The sequence below is a fragment of the Erythrolamprus reginae genome, chromosome 4, assembly GCF_031021105.1.
Source record: "Erythrolamprus reginae isolate rEryReg1 chromosome 4, rEryReg1.hap1, whole genome shotgun sequence".
In the NCBI taxonomy this organism is placed as follows: Eukaryota; Metazoa; Chordata; class Lepidosauria; order Squamata; family Dipsadidae; genus Erythrolamprus; species Erythrolamprus reginae.
Window position 1 is genome coordinate 4,519,380 of NC_091953.1, and position 24,768 is coordinate 4,544,147.

A 24,768-nucleotide genomic window follows, 5' to 3' on the forward strand; every position below is an offset into this window, starting at 1 on the left:
AGGGTCAGTCACAAAGTGGGGGAGACCCAGGGCCAGGTGGCACCCTAGAAGAGGGACACACAGGGGAGGGTCACCCCGAAGAGGAGATCACAATGGCCCAGGGACCTCCTAGAGAGGATGAGGGGGAGACCCACGGCCAGGCTCCAAAGGTTTCCCTGGAGCTGAGGGAGGATAAAAATGGCTTCCCCGATCCCCCAGATGCTCTCTGGAAAATTTTAAAATTTCAGCTACTCCTCGTCTTTTTTGAATGTCAAAATTAGATGAGCAATTTAGCAGCAAAAGAAGGAATGTGGACTAATAAATTGGCCCAGTTCATTGACTTTTTATGCAAAACAAAGGATGGGTCAGAAAAATTTGGGGCTTGGTTGTCCTCAGACGAGGACTGCCTGTAATTATAATTGAAAAATATTATCATCCCTCTTTATGGAGGTGTTTTCCCTGTTTTCCTTGGTTTACAACACTTTACTTAATGACTTACACCACTTACACATACGACTATTGCCCCATGGTCACATGATCAAAATTTGAATGCTTGCCAACTGATTCATACTTATGACCCAAGGGTCCTATAAAATCCCCTTTTGTGACCTTCTGGCAGTCAATGGGGAAGCCAGATTCACTTAACAACCTTGGTATTACTAACTTATCAACTGCAGTGATTCACTTAACAATTGTGGCAAGAAAGGTTGTAAAAATGAACCCAAACTCACTTAACAAATATCTCACTTAACAGCAGGGATTTTTGACTGAAATGTGGTCATACATCAAGGACAACCTATACTGGAAAATAACTTCAAAATACAGATTAGCTGATTATTAAATATCTTTTATTCCTAATCCTTGGGCTGGGAGCAATACATTTACACCCATCTCAAAATAATTGTTCTTTGATTTGATGCCACCAAAGAAAAACCTGGCTCTCCAAACTACAATTTTAGAAGGGATCACAAATTAAGCACTGGCTATTTTTTGAGAAAAATCAGTTGTCCTTTGTCCTCCATCGTTTGGAAACATGACAATAATTTCTGGGGGGGGGGGTTAAAGAAAAAAGGGGGGAAAGGGAGTGAAAGAGCTTTTGGCAAAGTAACTGGCACAAACCAGGCCGATGATGAAAAAATGATGAAATATACATTGCAAGTGTCGTGTCACAAATCTAGCATTTGCAAGAGTGGATCTAAGGGCATGAGTGACAGGGTATGCGTTTGATATCATGAGGCATGGAAGGGATACACAGACACAGATACACACACAAACACAAAAGAGAGAGAAAGAGATAAAATGTGTGGCTCTGCAAAACGCACTGGGAAAGGAGAGATTCGGGAATGGGAAGAAACATAGAAGATTTGACGGCAGAAAAATCCTCATGGTCCATCTTGTCTGCCCTTATACTATTTCCTGTATTTTATCCTAGGATGGATCTATGTTTATCCCAGGCATGTTTAAATTCAGTGACTGTGGATTTACCAACCACGTCTGCTGGAAGTTTGTTCCAAGGATCTACTACTCTTTCAGTAAAATAATATTTTCTCACATTGCTTTTGATCTTTCCCCCAACTAACTTCAAATTGTGTCCCCTTATTCTTGTGTTCACTTTCCTATTGAAAACACTTCCCTCCTGAACCTTTTTTAATCCTTTAACATTTAAATGCTTTGATCATGCCCCCCCCCCTTTTCCTTCTGTCCTCCAGACTGTACAGATTGAGTTCATTAAGTCTTTCCTGATCAAGTCGATGCTTAAGAGCTTCCACCTTTTTTGGACCCGTTCAATTTCTCAAAGAGAGAAACAGCAGGAGAGAAAGACAGTCGAATCGATGAAAAACCACAAGAAAAACTTTATTTTTTATTTATTTTATTTATTTATTCATTTGTCCAATACACAAATACGTAGGAAGAAAAATAGACACATAGTAATATATATATAAGGGTAAAGTGAACTTAGAGGAGAGGATATATGAAAGGAAGAGAATATATATGATAGGTGAAAGAAAGGAAAGACAATTGGACAGGGGACGAAAGGCACACCAGTGCACTTATGTACGCCCCTTACTGGCCTCTTAGGAACCTGGAGAGGTCAATCATGGAGAGTCTAAGGGAGAAATGTTGGGGGTTAGGGGCATAGTTCCCTCTAAGCTGAGCAGTGAGCAATCGCTCACTTAAAAATCATCCTCAACTCAGAGTTTTCCAAACCTGCCCAGAAGCCGAGAGGGAAAGAGTGAGAGGGAAGGAGAGAGAGAGGAAGAGAGGAAGAGAGAGAAACAAATAGAAAAAAGAGAGGAAGGAAAAGAGAAAGAAAAAGAATGGGAGTAAGGAAGAGAGAAAGAAAATCAAAATCTAGTTTGAAACTAGCTCAACTATTTAAGTGGCATTTTGATATTGATAGAGTTGCCCTATTGTGAGCTCTCTGTTATAGACACACAGTACAGTATTTTATTTTGAAATTCTCTGAGGCAAAACAGGGTGGGTTTTTTATTTATTTATTTGTTTGTTTGTTTGTTTGTTTATTATTTGTGTGCCGCCCAGTCCCGAAGGGACTGCCGCTCAGACACTATACTTTTCCGCCCACCCCAAAAACAAATTAGAGGGAACACTGGTTAGGGGTTGACACAATTGAGTCTGGTAATGAGTTCCAGCTGACAAAAGGATCTTAAAATCGAACTACAACGACTCTGGCATAAACTAGTACAAAGCTTTAATCTGATCCAAACCCGGAGGTAAAAAGTACTGTGTCTGAAATTTGGAAACGATTTTGAAGGTTTTTTACGAAATAGTTTGTTGGCTGGAGCGCATGGCTGGCAGAGAGCCTTCAGGACAAGATAACATGTCTATTTTCTGCCCCTTTCATTGTGGGGCAATTATGGCTACTTCCCAGTTGGCTTGTGAGTCCTTCCCGGATAATCCATGCCATGATGACTTTGGGTGAAAGAACGATTTTTTAAAAACTGGTTATGTCCAGTATGTCATCATCATTCACTCCACCACTCGAAATAGAATACCGTACGAGACTAGACTTTCAATCCTGGGCCTAGAAAGTTTAGAACTAAGATGCCTTAAACAAGATCTAAGTATTGCCCACAAGATCATATGCAGCAGCGTCCTGCCTGTCGGCGACTACTTCAGCTTCAACCACAACAACACAAGAGCACACAACAGATTTAAACTTAATATTAACCGCTCCAAACTTGACTGTAAAAAATATGACTTCAGTAACCGAGTTGTCGATGCGTGGAACTGATTACCGGACTCCATAGTGCTGCAAGGAACTTCACATTTTATATTGTAAATTATTAGATTTGTTATAAACTGTTCTTATTGTGTTGTGAGCCGCCCCGAGTCTACGGAAAGGGGCGGCATACAAATCTAATAAATAAATAAATAAATAAATTCACATAGCAGAAATGATTTATAGAATGGAAGGGAAAGGGAGAGAAGAGGAAGAGAAAATGAGATAGGAGGGGAAGGGGAGAGGAGAGAAGAGAAAATGGGAGGGAGAAGAGAGGAAAAGAAGAAGGGAAGAGAACATGGAACAGAGGAGAAGGGAAGGGAGGAGAAGAGAAGAGAAGATATTAGGGTAGGGTAGAGTAGGGCAGGAATGGTGAACCTTTTTTTCCTTGGATGCCAAAAGAGCATGCACACGTGCTATTGCGCATGTCTGAGTGCCCACACCCATAATTCAATGCCTGGTGCGGACAAAAACAGCTTCCCCTGCCCCATGGAGGCCAGAAATGACCAGTTTCTCAACTTTTGGTAGGCCTAGTGGGCTCGTGTTTTGCCTTCCCCGGGCTACAAATGCTACTCTGGAGCCAGGAAAAGGGTAGAAAAGCCCTCTCCCATCTCCCTGGAGGCTCTCTGGAAGCCAAAAACGCCCTCCCAGAGCCCCTGTGCAAGCCAAAAATCAGCTGGCCAGCACACACATGCACGTTGGAGCTGAGCTAGGGCAACAGCTCACGTGGCAGCAGCTTTGGCTGTGTGTGCTACCTCTGGCACCTGTGCCACAGGTTCGCCATCCCTGGAACAGAAACATAGAAACATAGAAGATTGACGGCAGAAAAAGACCTCATGGTCCATCTAGTATGCCCTTATACTTTTTCTTGTATTTTATCTTAGGATGGATATACAGTATGTTTATCCCAGGCAGGTTTAAATTCAGTTACTGTGGATTTACCAACCAAGTTTGTTCCAAGGATCTACTACTCTTTCAGTGAAATAATATTTTCTCATGTTGCTTTTGATCTTTCCCCCAACTAACTTCAGATTGTGTCCCCTTGTTCTTGTGTTCACTTTCCTATTAAAAACACTTCCCTCCTGGACCGTATTTAACCCTTTAACATATTTATAAAATAAAGTTTATTGAATATATATACAAAACTATATACAAAGACAATACAAACAGTATGGACAGGACAGGGTGTTCTTATCATATGTATCTAATTGTTATTCTCATTAAGGTCGAACAAACCATATTTAACACTAACAAAAAAAAACAAAAAAAAAAGACAAAAAAAACGTAGGACGCCCCTTCCCCCCCCCCCTCTGCCAACCTGCAGTTATATTTATATTTCATTTTTCCGGTTATATTTTCAGTGGTATCCTATTTCTTAAGATTTGCTTGATCTATTAGTCTAGTCCTTTTCTAGATGTTGTGTTTCAAATTCTAATTGTTATGTTTCTGGTATATTCCTTCATATTGAATAAATAAATAAAAGAGTAGAATATCGGCGAGCAATCAAATAAGTTGTTTTGTCTTGTTCTTCTCCTCCTTTCTCTTCATTCCTGGTCTCTTTGTAATTTGTTCTAGTTTCTTCTCGTTTCTGTCTCTCTCTCTCTCTCCTCGATCCAGTTATAGAATTTATCCCATGTGGTTTTATTTTCTGTTTCTTTATTATCTTTCAGTTTTTGTGTTAGGGAATCATATTCGGCGCAGTCAAATATTTTTTTAATTATTTCTCTGTCTGATGGTACCTCCTCCCTTTTCCAGTTTTGAGCTATTGATATTCTGCTTGCTGTTATAATGTGTTGAATTATATGATAATCTGTTTTCCTTATTTTTATGCCTATTATTCCCAATAGGAAGATCTCTGGCTTAAGAGGTAGGTTTGTGCCCGTAATCTCGAATATCCAATGTTTTATTTTAGACCATAATTTTTTTATCTTTGGACAGCTCCACCAAATATGGAAAAAGGTTCCCGACGGATTTGAACACCTCCAGCAATTTGGTCTGGTTTTGGGAAAGATCTGTGCTAGTCTTGATGGCGACATATGCCACCTATAGAACATTTTTATGCTGTTTTCTTTGAATGATACTGACTTTGTAATTTTATAATTTTTATTCCAGATTGTCTCCCATTGATCTATATGGATGTTATAGCCAAAGTTCTTTGCCCAGCTGGTCATTGGGTCTTTAGATATTTCCGTTTCCATTTCATACATTATTAAATAGCTATATATTCTTGTAATAAAATGTTTATCACTTCCTAATATAAGTTTATCCAGGGGAGTGTTGTGTGTTGCTATTCCTTCTTCTTTAGAGTCTATTTGCCATTTTGAAAATATTAGCCTATATGGCCACCAGTTCAAGATTATATTCTGCTCTGCTAACTCTTCTTTCGTTTTTATATTTCCTTCTGTATTTAATAAGTGGTTATAAGTTATCATATTTTTTAATTCAATAGTGTTCGGGTGAGTAAGAGCTTCCAGACTGGAATACCATCTAGGTATTTTTGTATAATGGTCCTTTTTTAATTTAAGCCATGTTGTTATTAAAACATCTCTGATCATGTGGTTTTTAAAGTAAGTTGGAATCTTTTGGTGCTGATTCCATAGCATATTGTGCCAGCCAGAGAGTAAGTCATGGCCTTCTAGAGCTAATGTTCTCTCTGCTTTAAGCTCTATCCAGTCTTTTATCCATAGCAAATTACAAGATAAGTGGTAGATCTTAAAGTCCGGTAATCCTAGACCCCCTTGTTTAGTTCTATCTTGTAGCCATTTTAATCTGATCCTGGGCCTTTTGTTGTTCCATATAAATTTAGAAGTGATTTTATTCAATCTGTTGAAGAAGTCGTTGTTTAGTTTTGTTGGGATTGTTTGAAAGAGGTACAAGAATTTCGGCAGTACTGACATTTTGATTGTCGCTATTCTACCTAGTAGTGAGATTTGCAACTTGTCCCAGTCTTTTAATTGTTTCTCAGTTGTCTTTAATAATTTTTCGTAGTTATCTTCTTTAATGGTACTACATTTTTTTGTAAGTAAAATCCCCAAGTATTTAACTGTTTTGACTATTTTAATTTTCAAAATTTCTTCCAGATCATTTTCCTGCTCCTTTGTCATATTTTTGGTTATAATTTTGGTTTTTTGCATATTTATTTTTAAACCTGCTACCTCGCCGAAATCCTCCACCTCTTTCATAGTAAATTTCCCCGATTCCAGTGGGTTTTCTAGTATCAGGGCCAGATCATCCGCGTATGCCTGTAATTTAAACTCTTGTCTTTTAGTTTTTAATCCTCTTATTTTAGAATTGGCTCTAATTTGTCTTAGCATAGTTTCTGTAGTGAGAATATATAGTAATGGGGAAAGTGGGCAGCCTTGCCGAACTCCTTTTTCAATCTGAATTCTATCGGTTAAATCTCCATTTATTGCTATTCTTGTGTGTTGTTTGTGGTAAATTGTCTCGATCATTCTTATAAATTTGGCACCAAATTTCATATGTTTTATTACTTCTATCATAAATCCCCAATTTAGATTATCGAAAGCCTTCTGGGCATCTAGGAAAATAAGAGCTAATTGTTTGTCTGAGTGTTTTTCATAAAATTCTAATACGTCTAATATTATCCTCGTGTTATTCCTTATATGCCTGCCAGGTAGAAAGCCGTTTTGGTCAGAATGTATCTTATTATTTAAAACTGTTTTTAGTCTGTTTGCCATTAAACACATAAAAATTTTATAATCCACATTTAGCAGGGAGATAGGTCTATAGTTTTGGATTCTATGCTTCTCTTCTTCATTTTTAGGAATCAGACTTGTGAATGCCTCCATCCATGAGTTGGGCATTAGGCCTTTTTCTAGGACTTCATTATAGAGTGTTAGTAGGAGATCTCCTAACTCAGTGGAGAATTCTTTATAGAATTCAGAAATAATGCCATCTGGGCCTGGGGCTTTATTGTTTTTTAGATTTTTAATTGTTTCCTCCAATTCCGTTATCGTAATTTCTTTGTTTAATCTTTCCCTTTCGTTGTCCGTCAATTCTCCCGGTTCCGATTTTGTTATATACAACTTTTGTTTCTCTGGGGTTTTTATTTCCCTTTTATATAATTCTATATAATAATCAGTAGCAATTTGTTTTTTCCTTTCTAGAGTGAATTGTCTTTCTCCCCTATTATCTTCTAACGACTGAATATATCGTTCCTTTTCTTCTTTTTTTAGTTTGTGGGCAAGCCATCTGCCCGGCTTGTTTGCATTTTCGAAGTAGTCTAATTTAGCTCTTTTTATTTTCCCTGCTAACTCCTCCTGAGCCATTAGATTAATTTGGTGGGTTAATTTATCCTTTTCCTCTGTAAGTTTCTCATTCGAGAGATCTTGTTGTATTGCCATTTCTAATTGTTTAATTCTAACTAGATAATCTTTAATCTTTTGATTTTTAATTTTCTTTACTCTAGCGGAATATGATATAGTGATTCCTCTTAGATATGCCTTTAAGGTGTCCCATAGATTTTGTACAGAAGTATCATCATTCCAGTTATCTTTTAGAAATAGAATTAGTTCTTTTTTAACCTGGTCAGTGTAATTTTTTTCTTTAAGTAATAATTGGTTCAAAGACCATTTTTGAAAGTTTTTCCTTGGTTCTTTTATCATGATTGTGATTGGGTGGTGATCTGCCCAAATATTGGGATCAATCTCCACTTGTTCTGTATATTTATCCATGTTCAGGTCACCCCAGGCCATATCTATTCTTGACCAGGATTGATGTGGGTTTGAAAAAAAGGTGTATTCACTATTCCCCTGGTGTCTTTCTCTCCATAGATCCAAAAGATTAAATTCTCTTGTTAGTTCAAAAAATTTGTTAGGTAGGATTTTCCTATCCTGAATTTTTTTTTTAGCTGTTTTGTAATCTTTTTTTTTATCAGTGATCGCGTTGAAGTCTCCTAATATACAGATATTCTTCGCTTCTAATTGTATTAATTGATCCTTTATTTTTTGGTAAAATTCTGATTGGTTTGAGTTTGGGGCATATATCACCATCAAGACTACAAGACTTTGACCAATTTTGATTTTCAAATTGAGTATTCTTCCGTCGGGATCAGCAAAAATTAGCTCTGGTTGTAGCCTCTCTTTTACATACACTGCTATGCCTCTTTTCTTTGTTTCTGCTAGCGCCGTAAACAGTTTCCCTAATTTTTTATTCTTAAGTAGGTTTTGATCTTGCGATCTAATGTGCGTTTCTTGTAAGCAGATTATGTCTGCTTCTTCCTTCTTCAATTTAATCATCGTTTGTTTTCTTTTTATAATTGAGTTTAGTCCGTTTATATTAACTGAGAAAATTTTTAATAATTTCATATTTATTTATAAAGGATACGGGGAGTGAGAGAGAGAGAGAAAAAGAAAGAGGGAGGGAGTAGAAAAAATTTGCTTGCTCGCCGAGTGATTCCCCTGTTGTGTGTTATTTATCTAAATGTATGGTCTGTTATGGTTGATATTGTGTATTTTCCTTTCTACTTCCTCTTTGCTGTTGCTCTTGTTGTTACTCTGTTTTCTTCTCTAAAGCTAAGATCCTTCTCGCTTTCTGCACTTTGTTGTCCTTGTTCGTTTTCTTCTGGTCTGGTCTGAGGGACTGCTTCAGGGCCAAGTGTGTTTTCTCCTTCTAGATTTTGTATAATAAAGTTGTCTGCTTTTTCAAAAGAATCGATCTTATATTTTCTTCCTTTCCATGTCACCAACAAGCCTTCTGGGATCAGCCATCTATATGAGATTCCCCTTCTCATCAGTTTGGCGGTCAAGAAGTGAAACTCCCTTCGTCCCTCTCTAATCCTCTTGGGTACCTGCTTTAGTATAGTTATTTCTCTGTCGTTAAACAGAATTTGCTCGTTTCTTGTGTTTCTATAGATCGCATCCCTTGCGGGTTTTTTTGTGAAACGGATATGTACCTCTCTTGGGACTTTGTTTTTTTTGGCATAGTTTGTCTGGATCCTGAAGACCTCGTCTATATGATTTTTTACCTCTTCTTCGTCTATCTGTAGATTTTCTGATAAGATTTTTACCATTTTGGAAGTCAGATCTTCGTCCGCTTGCTCGGGGACGTTTTGAAAACGAAGATAATAGGAGGCTTTCTCCATCTCTAGGACCGCCACAGCCCCTTCCAACTCCTTATTTTCCGCCCTTAATCTTCCCTCAACAAGAACGGTGTTTTTATCTGCTTTTATTATGTTTTCTTCCATGTTTCTGATTTTCAACTCATGGTTATTAACCGTTTCCTGGATTGATCCCATTTTTGCCTCTAGGCCTTCGATTTTATCAGCCATCTTCTCAAAGTTTTTATTGATTTCTTCTTGGTTTTTAACCATCGTTTCTTGTGTTGCAATGGAGGTCTCTTGGCTTTTAGCCATAAATTCTTGGATCAAATCCAGAGAGGCTTGGATTGACTGTAATGTCGGTAATTGATTTTGTTTTTCTGTCAAGGCCATCTCTGTAGTCTGTTTCAAGTTGAGGGTGTTCGGGCTTCCTGTAATGTTTGTTTTCTTGGCTGTTTTGGTAAAGGTGGTTGACATGTTTGGGGGGAAATTACTTATAAAACTAATAGTACAAGGTTTGTTGTTAAATAATGCCGTTTTCTAACAGTGTTTAGTTGATAGTTAGTCTGCTTCTTTTTCTCTTAAGTGAGTTTACAAATTTAAGCCACTTCTTCTTTTGCCCTCAGACCATCTACCTAAGCTTTTTTTTTTTATTTCATCGTAAATTGTCTAAAATGTTTAAATATCTTGCTGCTAAAAAAGCCTAAATCTGTTTCTTATTGAATTTACTAAATGAATGGTTTTATGTGTAGTATGTCTTAACACTGTTTAAATGTTTTGGTTCAATCAATAAATAAGTCTTCCTCTGCTTTCCACTAGACCACAATTCCCAGTCACTTCTATCTTTTCAAGTCTTTTCGTTATACAACGTATATTATAAACAGGTTGATTACGTAAAAACAATTAATTAGATTTCAGCTGAAGTACCAAATATTATGGACTGTAAAAGACTTGTATAACACTTTGTATGGCCCTTTTTAGCATTAAAGATAATTTTGTAGGGTTAAGAATTCTGTTAGTGCTAATATATTTAGTATACTTATATTAATATATTTGATAAACTTATTTCATTAATCTTCAATAAATATTAAATATTAAATATTAAATATTAAATACTATGTTTTAAATATTAACTCTTAAATATCCACCATTAAATGCTAAACATAAAATTCTACCAAATACCAATACAATTCATTGAGTCTCTCAGGTCTCTTAAGTCTGTTTAGTCTACCAATAATTAATAATCAATATTAAATAGTTAATAGTAATCACAGTTAAATCACAGTTAATGGTATGGGGATAAGGTTCAGAAGCTTTATACTCTACAATATTTGAAATATATTTAAACTATAAAATAGATGCATGCAAAACAAATAGATTATTTAAAATGTACTATGAAATAATTAATTAGGCAAATTTATTGTATGCAGGTTTTGATAGCAATTAAAGTATAGGAACAACAAAAGGGAGAAAAAGGATGATAGGAGAGGAGGAAAAGAAAGGTTACTAACTAAAAAACAACAACACTGGTTTAGAGTAAAGGTTACAAACTAAAGAGCTAGCTTAAAGTAATCTAAGGTAATTTAAAATAGTTTACAAAAGTCCACTTTCCGGGTTGCGTTAAGGTGTTAGCCTTCCTTTTCCGTGTCTTCGTCTCACTTTGTTCTTCGGCGTCTGGTGTCGGCTCTCGTTCCCTCTGCGTCACTTCTAACTTCTTTCGCTGCACAACCAGTTTACCACCCCCCGATTGCTCTCCCAACCTCAAACGAGGCAAAATGACATCTCAAGTAAATCAGCAAATCGGCAAACCGGCAGGTCTTCTTCTGCTTTGTCCACACCACTCCTCTCTCCTTTCTCCTTCTGTCTCACGCTGTCTCACGCTGCCGTTCGACCACCTCTCCGCCACTCCGCTGCTCCGCCGCTCCGCCGCAATGTCTCTTTCGTTTTTCTGCTTCCACCACGCCTTTCTCCTCTTCTGTGTAGCTTTGTTTCGCCGCTCTTTCTTCCAAGCCTACGCTGCAAACAATACTCCTCCGTTCTGTTCTTCGGCTTGTTAAATCAGCTCTCAGTTCTCAGTTGTCGGCAAAACGCACAGAAGTCAGGTCTGGCCGTATCTTCTCACTCTTCCTCACTTCCGTTCCTCCGCCATTCACTTCCTTCCCCACACTCCGACTTACTTTGCTTTCTTAAACTTATGCTCCACACACAACGATTGCCGCTATTTCGCACTCCAGGAGACACACAACTCTTGATGTAAAGGTAAACTCAACACCTGATTAACTATTAGAAATTAACTAAATTCTCACTGAATAAACCGCCTATAGTTTCGACTCCCTGGTGGTAATTTGCCGCGGGCCCTTCGGCCTTTGGGATGAGGTAAACCACAACTTTTTTTTCCGCCCACTCACGGGGATTTGTCTCTATTTCCAGGGGGTTTTGCGAGACCCCCCTTCTCTAGGACTTCCCCTTTCTTTAGCACTCTCAACCGTGAGAGACTATCTCCGTTATCACGGCTAATGAGCGAAAACTTCGACTACAAACCTGGAGCCCCAAGTTTGCACGTCGCACCGGCCCAGCCCCGATCATGTCCCCCCTTTCCCTTCTGTCCTCCAGACTATACAGATTGAGTTCATGAAGTCTTTCCTGATACGTTTTATGCTTAAGACCTTCCAACATTCTTGTAGCCCGTCTTTGGACCCGTTCAATTTGATCAATCTCTTTTTGTAGGTGAGGTCTCCAGAATTGGACACACTATACAGTTTATGCATGGTATGTTTGTGTGTATGTTTTGCTTTTTAATAAGGGTTTTTTAGCGACTTTTAATTATTAGATCTGTTATATATTGTTTTATTATAGTTGTGAGCCACCCCGAGTCTGCAGAGAGGGGGCGGAATACAAATCTAATAAATAAATAAATAAATTAAATAAATAATTAAATAAATAAAATAAAATAAAATAAAATAAATAAAAATAATAAAATAAAATAAATTAAATAAAATAAAATAAATAAAATGAAATGAAATGAAATGAAATGAAATGAAATGAAATACAGTGATCCCCCGGTTATTGCGTCCCCGACCATTGCGAACAGGGTAATTCGCGATTTTTCAACCCGGAAGTCAAAACACCATCTGCGCATGCGTGCCCTTTTTTCTATGGGCACGCATGCGTAGATGGTGCCCGGCAGATCAGCTGCTGGGCGGCTTCCCTGGGTCTTCCCCCTCTTGCTGGCGGGAGGGCGAGCAGCGGGCATCAGCAAGGAGTTTCCCCACCGCCCACGCAAACTCCTCGCTGCCGCCCGCCCTTCGCCCGCCCACACCGTTCATTCTCGCCGCTTTGGAGCTGAATCCTGAAGCGAATTCGCTTCAGGACTCAGCTCGAAAGCGGCCAGAGCGAACGCGGACAAGCCGTTCGCTGGCGCTAGCTCTCGCCTGCCTGCCCGCTAGCGAGGAGCCGCCTGCCTGCCCGCTAGCGAGGAGCCGATTGGGGGCGGCGCGGCTGTTTTAAAACGTCGCCACCGGCATGGGGGGCTTGAGTCCCGAAGACAACGCGTTTGTCTTCGGGACTCATTGGAAAGTCGCGCGGGTGTTTTAAAACGTCCCCGCCGACATGGGGGGCTCGCTAGCCCCCCCCGAACCCCCGAACCCCCAACCCGGCGACGTTTTAAAACACCCGCGCCGCCCCCAATCTTCGGCTCCTCGCTGCGCAGATGGTGTTTTTACTTCCGCAGTGCTACTTCGCGAAAACCCGCTCGTTGCGGGGGGTCCTGGAACGGAACCCTCGCAACAAGCGGGGGATCACTCTCACTGGGACAAGCGTGCACGCGTGCCAGAAACCCAAATCTATGCGTGCAGCTCCACTTTTACTACCAGTGCAGCCTCCTCATCCGTATCAGTAGGAATTCGCTACTGCACATACGGCAATGTAGGATGAAGGCCGTAGCGAAATCACAAACAGAGGTCAACCCGAAATGAGCTACGCAACCGTGTCCTAATCCACCACCGCCTCTTGATACAGAAGAACCTCTCCCTGGAGATGTGATTGCAAAAAATTGCTTCAGCCGAAGGTTTCGGAGATCCGACATCCCTCGTTGGCAAAAAAAGTTTAAATCTAGCAGCAGAAAAATGGGAGGGGGGGTATTTTTTAATTTGTTTGTTTGTTTATTGAATTTATATGCTGTCCCTCTCCGAGGAATCAGGGAGGCTTACAACATAGAATAGAATTTTATTGGCCAAGTGTGATTGGACACACAAGAAATTTGTCTTTGGTGCAGATGCTCTCAGTGTACATAAAAGAAAAAGATACACTTGTCAAGAATCATGTGGTACGACACTTTAATGATTGTCATAGGGGTCAAATAAGCAATGAAGAAACAATCAACATTAATAAAAATCTTAGGATACAAGCAACCAGTTACATACAGTCCTAAGTGGGAGGGAAAAGGTGATGGGAATGATGAGAAAAACTAGTAGAATAGAAGTGCAGATTTAGTAGAAAGTCTAACAGTGTTGAGGGAATTATTTGTTTAGTAGAGTGATGGCATTCGGGACAAAACTGTTCTTGTGTCTAGTTGTCTTGGTGTGCAGTGCTCTGTAGCGACGTTTTGAGGGTGGGAGTTGAAACAGTTTGTGTCCAGGATGCGAGGGGTCAATCAATATTTTCCCCGCCCTCTTTTTGACTCGTGCAGTACAGTACACAGGTCCTCAATGGAAGGCAGATTGGCAGCATATAAAATAAACCAAAAAATACAGTGTCTAAATCCAATTAATTAAAGTTACGTGAATGAATCTAATATCCCCAATAATGTTTATTATTATTATTATTATTATTATTATTATTATTATTATTATTATTTAGATTTGTATGACACACTCGGAGAACCTATCATACTTATTCAAACAGCAATCATACTAAAACATTTTGTGGGCCAGGGAGCCAAGATTTAATCTCTTGCAGAAGGCGAGGAGGGCGAGAGCAGTGCGGATCTCCAGGGGGAGCTGATTCCAGAGGGCCGGGGCCTCCACAGAGAAGGCCCTTCCCCTAGGCCCTGCCAAACGACATTGCCTAGTTGGCGGGACCTGGAGAAGGCCAACTCTGTGAGACCTAACCGGTCGTTGGGACTCATGTGGCATTTTACAAGAAGAACGGTCCCTGCTTGTACTGGAGAGAAACCGCCTCTGGTTTCATTAAAAAGGGTCAAGGAAAAAAGACACCAGACAGCGATAATTTCCATGTCCTCGGGGACTCCGTTCCAAGCTGGACTTTCATCTATGACCTACTGATGAAATCCACAGTTGCTTTTATGACTGTCTCTGCAGCAGGGAGCAGGAGGGCCCCCTCCCCAAACTCTGTAATGCTCCCGATTGCTACAAGCTGACGAAAGTTTCGACAGAGCAAATCATTTCTAATTTTGGAAAGGGAGCGAATTGGCGGCCCGGATTGCAGACTTTAGTAAAATCATCACTGGAGCAAAAGTAAGAACTGAAATCAGTGGTAGGTTGCTACCGGTTCCCCCCTAGTTTGGGCGAACTAATAGGGGTGGCGGGGGCGGGAAGCTCCTCCCATTTGCCCAGATATCATAATGGATGATCTGCACACACACATCTCCAAACCAGTAAAAAAGGTATTGTATTTTTTGGAGTATAGGACGCCCCGGAATATAATAGCAATAGCATTTAGACTTATATACCGCTTCGCAGTTTGGTTTAGGTTTAGTTTGGTTTAACTGGATTTGTATGCCGCCCCTCTCCAAGAACTCGGGGCGGATCACAACATATACAAGATACAATAGTAAAACAATCCAATTAATATACATAAAAAAGCAATCCTTAAAATTCTAGTTTTTAAAAAACTTCCATTAACATCCATTCAACAATCATACTAAAAAAAAACCAAATCGTTGTGATTTACAGAATCAGCTTCTTGCCCCCAAACACTGGGTCCTCATTTTACCCATCTTGGAAGGATGGAAGGCTGAGTCAACCTTGAGTCAGGAAGAAGGAAGGAAGGAAGGAAGGAAGGAAGCAAGCAAGCAAGGAAGCAAGGAAGGAAGCAAGCAAGGAAGCAAGCAAGGAAGCAAGGAAGGAAGGCTGAGTCAACTTTGAGTCAGGAAGGAAAGAAGGGAGGGAGGGAAGAAGGAAGGAAGGAAGGAAGGAAGCAAGGAAGGAAGCAAGGAAGGAAGCAAGGAAGGAAGGAAGCAAGCAAGGAAGGCTGAGTCAACTTTGAGTCAGGAAGGAAAGAAGGGAGGGAGGGAGGGAAGAAGGAAGGAAGGAAGGAAAGAAGGAAGGATGGAAGGATGGAAGGCTGAGTCAACCTTGAGTAAGTAAGTAAGTAGTTAAGTAAGTAAGTAAGTAAGTAAGTAAGTAAGTAAGGAAGGAAGGAAGGAAGGAAGGAAGGAAGGAAGGAAGGAAGGAAGGAAGGCTGAGTCAACCTTGAGTAAGTAAGTAATGATTCAGAAAAGTACAAGGTCAATTGCAATGTTTACAAAAAAATATTTTCTGTACATCTGTGTCACTCTTTTCTTAATGTCGCCGATATTTTTATTTTATTTATTTATTTATTCATTTGTCCAATACACAAATACATAGGAAGAAAAATAGACATGTAGTAATATATATAAGGGTAAAAGTGAACTTAGAGGAGAGGATATATGAAAGAAAGAAAATATATATGATAAGTGAGAGAAAGGAAAGACAATTGGACAGGGGACGAAAGGCACACCAGTGCACTTATGTACACCCCTTACTGGCCTCTTAGGAACCTGGAGAGGTCAATCGTGGAGAGTCTAAGGGAGAAATGTTGGGGGTTAGGGGTTGACACAATTGAGTCCGGCAATGAGTTCCACGCTTCGATAACTCGATTGTTGAAATCATATTTTTTACAGTCAAGTTTGGCACGGTTCATATTAAGTTTGAATCTGTTGCGTGCTCTTGTGTCGTTGCGGTTGAAGCTGAAGTAGTCATTGACCGGTAGGACGTTGCAGCATATGATCTTGTGGGCAATACTCAAATCGTGTTTTGAGTATTGATATGTTTCCTATATCTTATAATAATAATGATGCTGCTGCATGGAAACTACACCTGGTACAGCAAAACTATATACATTTTTGAAATCAGAACAAATTCAGAAAAGTACAAAAGCAACTGTGATGATTACAAAAGATATTTTTGGGTAGACCTGTGTTGTGTTATTCAGCCCAACTCCCAGAGATCTCTCGGTTTAGTGAGGGTGCAGCAAAGGTCTACGCCAGGTTTCCTGCAAAAGAGAGCGATAAACTCCACAGACAGAAAGGTGAAATTGGTACAAATCGGAGATGTAAACATACCCTATGGAACTCGGCAAAGCACAAATTGTCTCTCTCCCTGGAGGTTTTTTTAATCTGAATAGCCCTTGCATAAATTGCTCCCTTTATATATAGAAGGCTAAAGGGCTTAAGTTTAAGATGGTTAAATGGTTAGACTGGGAAGGCGTGGAGAGGCCCAGATTTCCTGCAGTCTCTTAGCCGCAGCGGCTGCAAGTGTTATAACTGTCACGTTTGCAATGGTGGTGGTGGGGGGGCAGACTGACTGGGTTGCCAAGCTGTACAGTGAAGGGGTAAAGGGCAAGTTTTGGGTAAAGTTGGAGACCCACGCCTTTGGACTGTGGCCCGAGTTTATTGCAGCCCAGAAAGCAGCTAAAAATAACAAGGGAAGAGGATGTTTGAAGCTCAGGGGCTGGACTGGGGAGGTTCCTCGGCGCTCTTTGAGCTGGGTGGCTTTGTTGCAGACGTTTTATTACCTGATTAGGTGACATTATCAGTGCTAGGAGGAAAGGGGGGTTGTGAGAAGGAGGAGGGAGGAGGAGGAAGACTGTGGAATCCTTGGTGCTTTCTGAGCTTGATTGTTTGTTTGTTTGTTTGTTTGTTTGTTCGTTCGTTCGTTTATGTATGTATGTATGTATGTATGTATGTATGTATGTATGTATTCATTCATTGATTCATTCATTCATTCATTGATTCATTCATTCATTGATTCATTCATTCATTTATTAGATTTGTATGCCGCCCCTCTCCGTGGGCTCGGGGCAGCTCACAACACAATAAAACAGTTCATGACAAATCTAATAATTTACTATTTAAAATATTTAAAAGACCCCATTATTAAGCAGACATACATACAAACATACCATACATGAATTATATAGGCCCAGGGGATATATCTCAGTTCCCCCATGCCTGACGACAAAGGTGGGTTTTGAGGAGTTTACGAAAGGCAAGGAGGGGAGGGGCAGTTCTAATCTCTGGGGGGGGCTGGTTCCAGAGAGTCGGGGCCGCCACAGAGAAGGCTCTTCCCCTGGGGCCCGCCAACCGACATTGTTTAGTCGACGGGACCCGGAGAAGGCCCACTCTGTGGGACCTAATCAGTCGCTGGGATTCGTGCAGCAGAAGGCGGTCTCGGAGATATTCTGGTCCGATGCCATGAAGGGCTTTATAGGTCATAACCAACACTTTGAATTGTGACCGGAAATTGATCGACAACCAATGCAGACTGCGGAGTGTTGGTGTGACATGGGCATACCTGGGGAAGCCCCTGACTGCTCTTGCAGCTGCATTCTGCACGATCTGAAGTTTCCAAACACTTTTCAAAGGTAGCCCCATGTAGAGAGCGTTACAGTAGTCGAACCTCGAGGTGATGAGGGCACGAGTGACTGTGAGCAGTGAGTCCCGGTCCAGATAGGGCCGCAACTGGTGCACCAGGCGAACCTGGGCAAACACCCCCCCCCTGTTTCCTGGAAGACATTTCATGACCCAACTAGGTAACAGAATTAGAGCTAGAAGGGAATGGGGTTTTGGGAGGAGGAGGAGGATGACTAGGACTCTAGGGCCCTTGATGCTGCCTGGGAATTCTGGGAGTTGAAGTCTACACAGCTTGAAGCATGTTGGCTAGGGAATTCTGGGATTTCTTAAAAGTGCCCAAGGTCTAAAAAACACTGCAATGAAAAGATTCCCCATTTGTTTCTTCTAACTTCCCTGCTGCTTATTTTCTTCTAATTCTTGTCCAATTCTTCTTGTTTGGACAACAATCTCTGCAGGTCAGAAAACCTCTTTTAAACACACACACACAAAACTGTTTTTAATCACTGGTACAACACAAGGATGCCACTGAGGTAGCAAAAACATTCTTCCTATTTGATTTGTCACGGCAAGATTGATTTTTTTAGACAGCTTTATTAGATCTTTTAAGCGATAAAAATTAACAGGAACCAATAACTAAGATAGAAAAAAGGAGGGGAAAGCGAAGAATGAAAGTGGTTACAAAGCCAAAAGTGCAGAAATTGACATAAATATTTTTTTTAAAATGATTTCCAACTGTTTTTCCACAAGTGTAAATATTAGCTTCTGTTAACAATCTAAATTTACAATATAGCTTTCATTTTTTTCTAGTCCAATCATTGAAGGGGTGGGTTTCTTCCGGTGCACTAGGGTGCGTCGTTGCATTAGTGGCCCGCCAACTGCGCAATTTGCGTGTGAAAATAGTTGATGTTTGCAGATTAGGGATGACATCCTGAGTAGTTGTTGGAGTTGATGTTTGCTGAGTAGCCGGCTGTTTTGTAATGTATGTCTGTAGTGTAACATCCCGGGTTTTGGGTTGGCTCTGAGTTTGTGGTCTGTCTATGTGTTTATGGCGTGTGTCAGTTTCCTTTGTGTGGGTGTCGGAGAGGAGTGCAGCAGTTGGAACTGCCACCGTGATATGGTTTATGGGTGGTGGTTGTATTTTGTCTGTGGGGTGGGTATGGGTTTGGGTCTGGTGAGGGTGATTGGTGGTGGTGTCATGTATTGTTCTGGGTCCAGTGTCGTTTTTTGTGGCTGGGATCAATTTATTGATTAGGGCTAGTTTCCAGATATCTGGTAGGTGTTGTGGTAGGCGGGAGGTATCTTCATGTTTGTTCATGTTGTGGAGCTGTTTCTCTATTTCGATGGCTTCCATAATTATTCTCTTGTTGAAGTGTTCGGTTTTGGAGATAATATAATATATATAAGTCTCCGAGAGGTTTTATTTTTTCCCAACGATTTGTCCATTGGCCCTAAAAGGATTATCTTTGGTTTTCATGGTAGGTTCACTTGTCACATGCAGCTTCGATGTTTTCAGTTCTTAGTCGCCAAAGTTTATTGGCTTTGGTATCTCAGATGAAAGAGAGATGTGTGTCTTCTGGTACGTTGTAATTCAATTTATTATCCTCAAACAGCTTGCAGAGAGCCTCCAGGTACCTCTTATGAAGCTCATCAACTTCATCTTGGCTGGGATTGAGCTTCTTCACCACTGGAAGGGGTTTCCCCACTGGAGGGGTCAAACAGGAGAAAATGATTTAATTCAATTCAATTTCATTTCAAATTTCATTTCAAATTTCATTTCAAATTTCATTTCAAATTTCATTTCAAATTTCATTTCAAATTTCATTTCAAATTTCATTTCATTTCATTTAATATTATATTATATTATTTTATTTTAAATTGTTTTATCTTATTATTCTATTCTACCTCTATTCTTTATTGCATTTGATAACTTATTTGACATTCTTGATATTTAAATTGGAAGTTGCCTCTGCCTTATCATAATTAAACTGATTACTACGTACCCAACTATACACTAAATAAGAAATAAGGAAATTGAGAGCGCAGAATAACGAAGAGGAAATAATATTGATTTGAAGTAGGAGCGTCATTTTAAAGAAAGAAAGAAGGGTGTGACGCTTGGAACTTTTGTTTCATCTGGATACACAAAACTGAGTAAACCAAAAATAAGGTGGTTAAAACCCCCCAGGGTTTTTCTTTTGAAATTTGGTTGGATTGTAAAAACGATAACAAGCAGAAATAAAGACGTGGAACGGATTCATCAGGATATGAAGGACATAAACAAACAGTGTAGGGGACAGTGATGAACTCCTACGGGTACGGTCAGGGATGCAGAACCGGTAGAAAAATTTTGGTCATGCACGCAGAACTAGTAGAAACATACAGTTCTACCTAAGAACGCCTCTACTTACTGACTTTTCTAGATAAAAACCGCATGTTCAAGATTTTTTTGCCGCTTTTCAAAAACCATTTTCTACTTACAAACCTGAGCCTCAGAAACTGTAACCGGAAAAGGCAGGGAGAAGCCTCCGTGGGGCCTCTCTAGGAATCTCTTGGGAGGAAACAGGGCCGCAAAAGGCGGGGAGAAGCCTCCGTGGGGCCTCTCTAGGAATCTCCTGGGAGGAAACAGGGTTGGAAAAGGTGGGGAGAAGTCTCCATGGGGCCTCTCCTGGAATATCCTGCGAGGAAACAGGCCCAGAAAAGGCAGGGAGAAGCCTCCGTGGGGCCTCTCTAGGAATCTCCTGGGAGGAAACAGGGCCGCAAAAGGTGGGGAGAAGCCTCCGTGGAGCCTCTCTAGGAATCTCTTGGGAGGAAACAGGGCCAGAGAAGGCAGGGAGAAGTCTCCGTGGGACCTCTCTAGGAATCTCCTGGGAAGAAACAGTGCTGGAAAAGGCAGAGAGAAGCCTCTGTGGGACCTCTCTAGGAATCTCCTGGGAGGAATCAGGGCCAGAAAAGGCAGGGAGAAGCCTCCGTGAGGCCTCTCTAGGATTCTCCTGGGAGGAAACAGGGCCTCCACCCTCCCTGAGGTTTCCCCAATCACACACATTATTTGCTTTTACATTGATTCCTATGGGAAAAATTGCTTCTCCTTACAAACTTTTCTACTTAAGAACCTGGTCACGGAACGAATTAAGTTCGTAAGTAGAGGTACTGTGTTATCTTCTTGATTGCCACTGTATATTACAAAAAAATTAATAAGAGGCCACATGGAATAACCCCAGAAGGAGGAAGGACGTGCCCAGCAGTCCCTTCCTCATTGCAAGCAACTACCTTTTTTCTCCTGGACGCCACCGAAGAAACGAGGACTTACCCACGGTGTAGATTGGCTTCCGGTATGGGATAAACCCAAAGGTGTATTGGAAGATCCCCCTGGCGTGGAAGAGGGGCAGGGAGACCCCCATGACCTTTTGCAAACGCTCTTGCGTCCATCTCAGCCAAGACCCTTTGGGGTTTTCCACCTGGTCAAACAACTCGTTCTCTCCGAAGGAAAACATGGGAACGAGCGACGTCCTAGGAAAAGGGACAATTAAAAAATAAAGGAAAGATGGAACCAAACAGGTTGAATAGTAACGGGTTCCAGCAGTTACGCATGTGGGCGCCGCACCAGTTGTAAAACTGGAGCTGCGTGCGCAGCTTTGGGTTTCTGGTGTGCGCGCATCTCATTTTGCTTTTGCGCATGTGCAGGAAGGAAAATCTCATGAGGGGACATGTGCGCGCACAAGATTTCAGCAAAAAAAAAATGCTTCTGCGCATGCGCAGAAAATCACCGAAATCTCATGCCAGACCCATCCTAGACTACTGCTCATCTGTCTGGAACCCATACCACATCTCGGACATCAACACCCTTGAAAATGTCCAAAGATATTTCACCAGAAGAGCCCTTCACTCCTCCACTCGAAACAGAATATCCTACAAAAATAGAAACATAGAAACATAGAAGACTGACGGCAGAAAAAGACCTCATGGTCCATCTAGTCTGCCCTTATACTATTTCCTGTATTTTATCTTAGGATGGATCTATGTTTATCCCAGGCATGTTTAAATTCAGTTACTGTGGATTTACCAACCACGTCTGCTGGAAGTTTGTTCCAAGGATCTACTACTCTTTCAGTGAAATAATGTTTTCTCATGTTGCTTTTGATCTTTCCCCCAACTAACTTCAGATTGTGGCCCCTTGTTCTTGTGTTCACTTTCCTATTAAAAACACTTCCCTCCTGGACCTTATTTAACCCTTTAACATATTTAAATGTTTCGATCATGTCCCCCCTTTTCCTTCTGTCCTCCAGACTCTACAGATTGAGTTCATTAAGTCTTTCCTGATACGTTTTATGCTTAAGACCTTCCACCATTCTTGTAGCCCGTCTTTGGAGCCGTTCAATTTTGTCAATATCTTTTTGTGGGTGAGGTCTCCAGAACTGAACACAGTATTCCAAATGTGGTCTCAACAGCGCTCTATATAAGGGGATCACAATCTCCCTCTTCCTGCTTGTTATACCTCTAGCTATGCAGCCAACCATCCTACTTGCTTTTCCTACTGCCCAACCACACTGCTCACCCATTTTGAGACGGTCAGAAATCACTACTCCTAAATCCTTCTCTTCTGAAGTATTTGCTAACACATAACTGCCAATACCATACTCAGATTGAGGATTCCTTTTCCCCATGTGCATTATTTTATATTTGTAAACATTAAACTGCAGTTTCCATTGCTTTGACCATTTATCTAGTAAAGCTAAATCATTTGCCATATTACAGATGCCCTCCAGGAATATCAACCCTGTTGCACACTTTAGAGTCATCGGGAAATAGGCAAACCTTCCCCTATGTCACTCACAATGATATTAAAAAGACTGTTCTAAGTCGAGGACTAACTAACAATTTTTAGTAGTGTTTCTTCTTCTTCATCCAAGCAAAGTCAGTGGGGGGAAGCCAGGTTCGCTTAACGATGGTATTGATTTGCTAACAACATCAGCAATTCTCTTAACAAGTCTAGCAAAAAGTGCGTAAAATGAGGCACGGAGCTCACTTAAACAACAGTCCTGCTCAGCAATGGAAATCTGGGGATGATCCATTGTGGTCGTAAGTCGAGGACGTGACTGCCGGAAACTGCTCCTACTCACCCGTTTTCTATGGCCAGCCGAACGAAGCCCTTCCTGTTCTCCAAGAGGAGGGTGTATGCTCCAGGGCGGGGCGTCCAGCGCTTCCTGTGCCCCTCCCACAGCGATGACCACGACATTCCCCCCTCCCTTCTTCCTCAAGACAAAGGAAGCCGATTCCTTGTCCGAGGGGATTATGCCTGGGGGAAGCAAAGGAGGAGAAACAAAGGGACGTAAAAACCCTGTGCGAAAGAAACAACAAACAACACACACACACACAAGTACACACATAGCCTTAACAGAGAATACCAGAATAACAGAGGGAGAATAGAATAGAATGGAATGGAATAGAGAATATAGAGAATATAGAATATAGAGAATAGGAATAGGGTAGAATATAGAAAACAAGAAATAGGAAATAACAGAAAATAGACAATAATAATAGACTAGAATATAATAGATTAGAATAGATGACTAGACTAGACTAGAATGGAGTGGAGTGGAACGGAACGAAATGGAACGGAACAGAATAGAATTGAATTGAATAGAAATAGAGAGTAGAATACTGTAGAATAAAATGGAGAATATAGTGTAGAATGGAATGGAATGGAGTAGAGTAGGATAGAGTACAATAGAATGGACTACACTAGACTGGAATGGAATAGAATAGAATAGAATAATAGGAAAAGAATAGAATATAGAAAACAGAAAACAGGAAAAAGAGAATAGAAGGGAAGGGAAGGAAAGGGAAGGAAAAGGAAGAGGAGAGGATAGGAGAAGATAGGAGATGACAGGAGAAGATAGGAGAGGAGAGAAGCGAAGCGGAGAGGAATGGAGAGGAGAGGAGCGGAGAGGAGAGGGAGAGAAGCGGAGCGGAGAAGAGAGGAGAGGAGAGGAGGGAAGCGGAGAGGAGAGAAGAGGAGAGAAGCGGAGAGGAGAGGAGAGAAGCAGAGAGGAGAGGAGAGAAGCGGAGAGGAGAGAAGCGGAGAGGAGAGGAGAGAAGCGGAGAGGAGAGAAGCGGAGAGGAGAGAAGCGGAGAGGAGAGGAGAGAAGTGGAGAGGAGAGGAGAGAAGCGGAGAGGAGAGGAGAGGAAGTGGAGAGGAGAGGAGAGGAGAGAAGCGGAGAGGAGAGGAGAGAAGCGGAGAGGAGAGGAGAGAAGCGGAGAGGAGAGGAGAGAAGTGGAGAGGAGATGAGAGAAGCGGAGAGGAGAGGAGACGAGAGGAGCGGAGAGGAGAGGAGAGAAGAGGAGAGGAGAGAAGCGGAGAGGAGAGAAGTGAGAGGAGAGAGGAGAGAAGCGGAGAGGAGAGGAGAGGAGAGAGTGGAGAGGAGAAGGAGAGAGGAGAGAAGCGGAGAGGAGAGGAGAGGAGAGAAGCGGAGAGGAGAGAAGCGGAGAGGAGAGAAGCGGAGAGGAGAGGAGAGAAGCGGAGAGGAGAGAAGCGGAGAGGAGAGAAGCGGAGAGGAGAGGAGAGAAGCGGAGAGGAGAGGAGAGAATATAGAAAACAGGAAATAGAAAATAACAGAAAAGAGAGAAGAAAAGATGGAAGGACACCTGGCTTACCTCCACTCATCAAGTAATCCCGGAAAAAGGGGGCTCGAAACCACAAATTCAACATCATCATGTGAGGCTTCAGGCCTGGGAAGAGCTTGGAAAAGCCGGTGGCTTCAGTGCAGAAATTGATGAAGGCTCCAGCCACCATGATGCCATGCGGGTGAAAGCCGAAGACGTAGTTCTTGCTCGGGTTCCAAATCCACCGTCTTCACCAGCTGTCAGAACAAAGACATT

At 41.3% G+C, this 24,768-nt stretch overlaps 1 protein-coding gene across 1 annotated transcript in view; it reads right to left on the bottom strand.

Moving 5' to 3' along the window:
- Positions 1 to 18,525: 18,525 nt before the first annotated feature.
- The window catches only part of LOC139166244 (2-acylglycerol O-acyltransferase 2-A-like), a 19,362-nt gene continuing 13,119 nt past the window's right edge, over positions 18,526 to 24,768 (bottom strand). The window contains 6 exon segments of the mRNA XM_070749552.1: positions 18,526 to 19,594; positions 21,200 to 21,399; positions 23,010 to 23,077; positions 23,079 to 23,185; positions 24,544 to 24,724; positions 24,726 to 24,749. Of these exon segments, the coding sequence (XP_070605653.1) occupies positions 19,440 to 19,594; positions 21,200 to 21,399; positions 23,010 to 23,077; positions 23,079 to 23,185; positions 24,544 to 24,724; positions 24,726 to 24,749 (735 nt within the window). The 3' untranslated portion in view covers positions 18,526 to 19,439.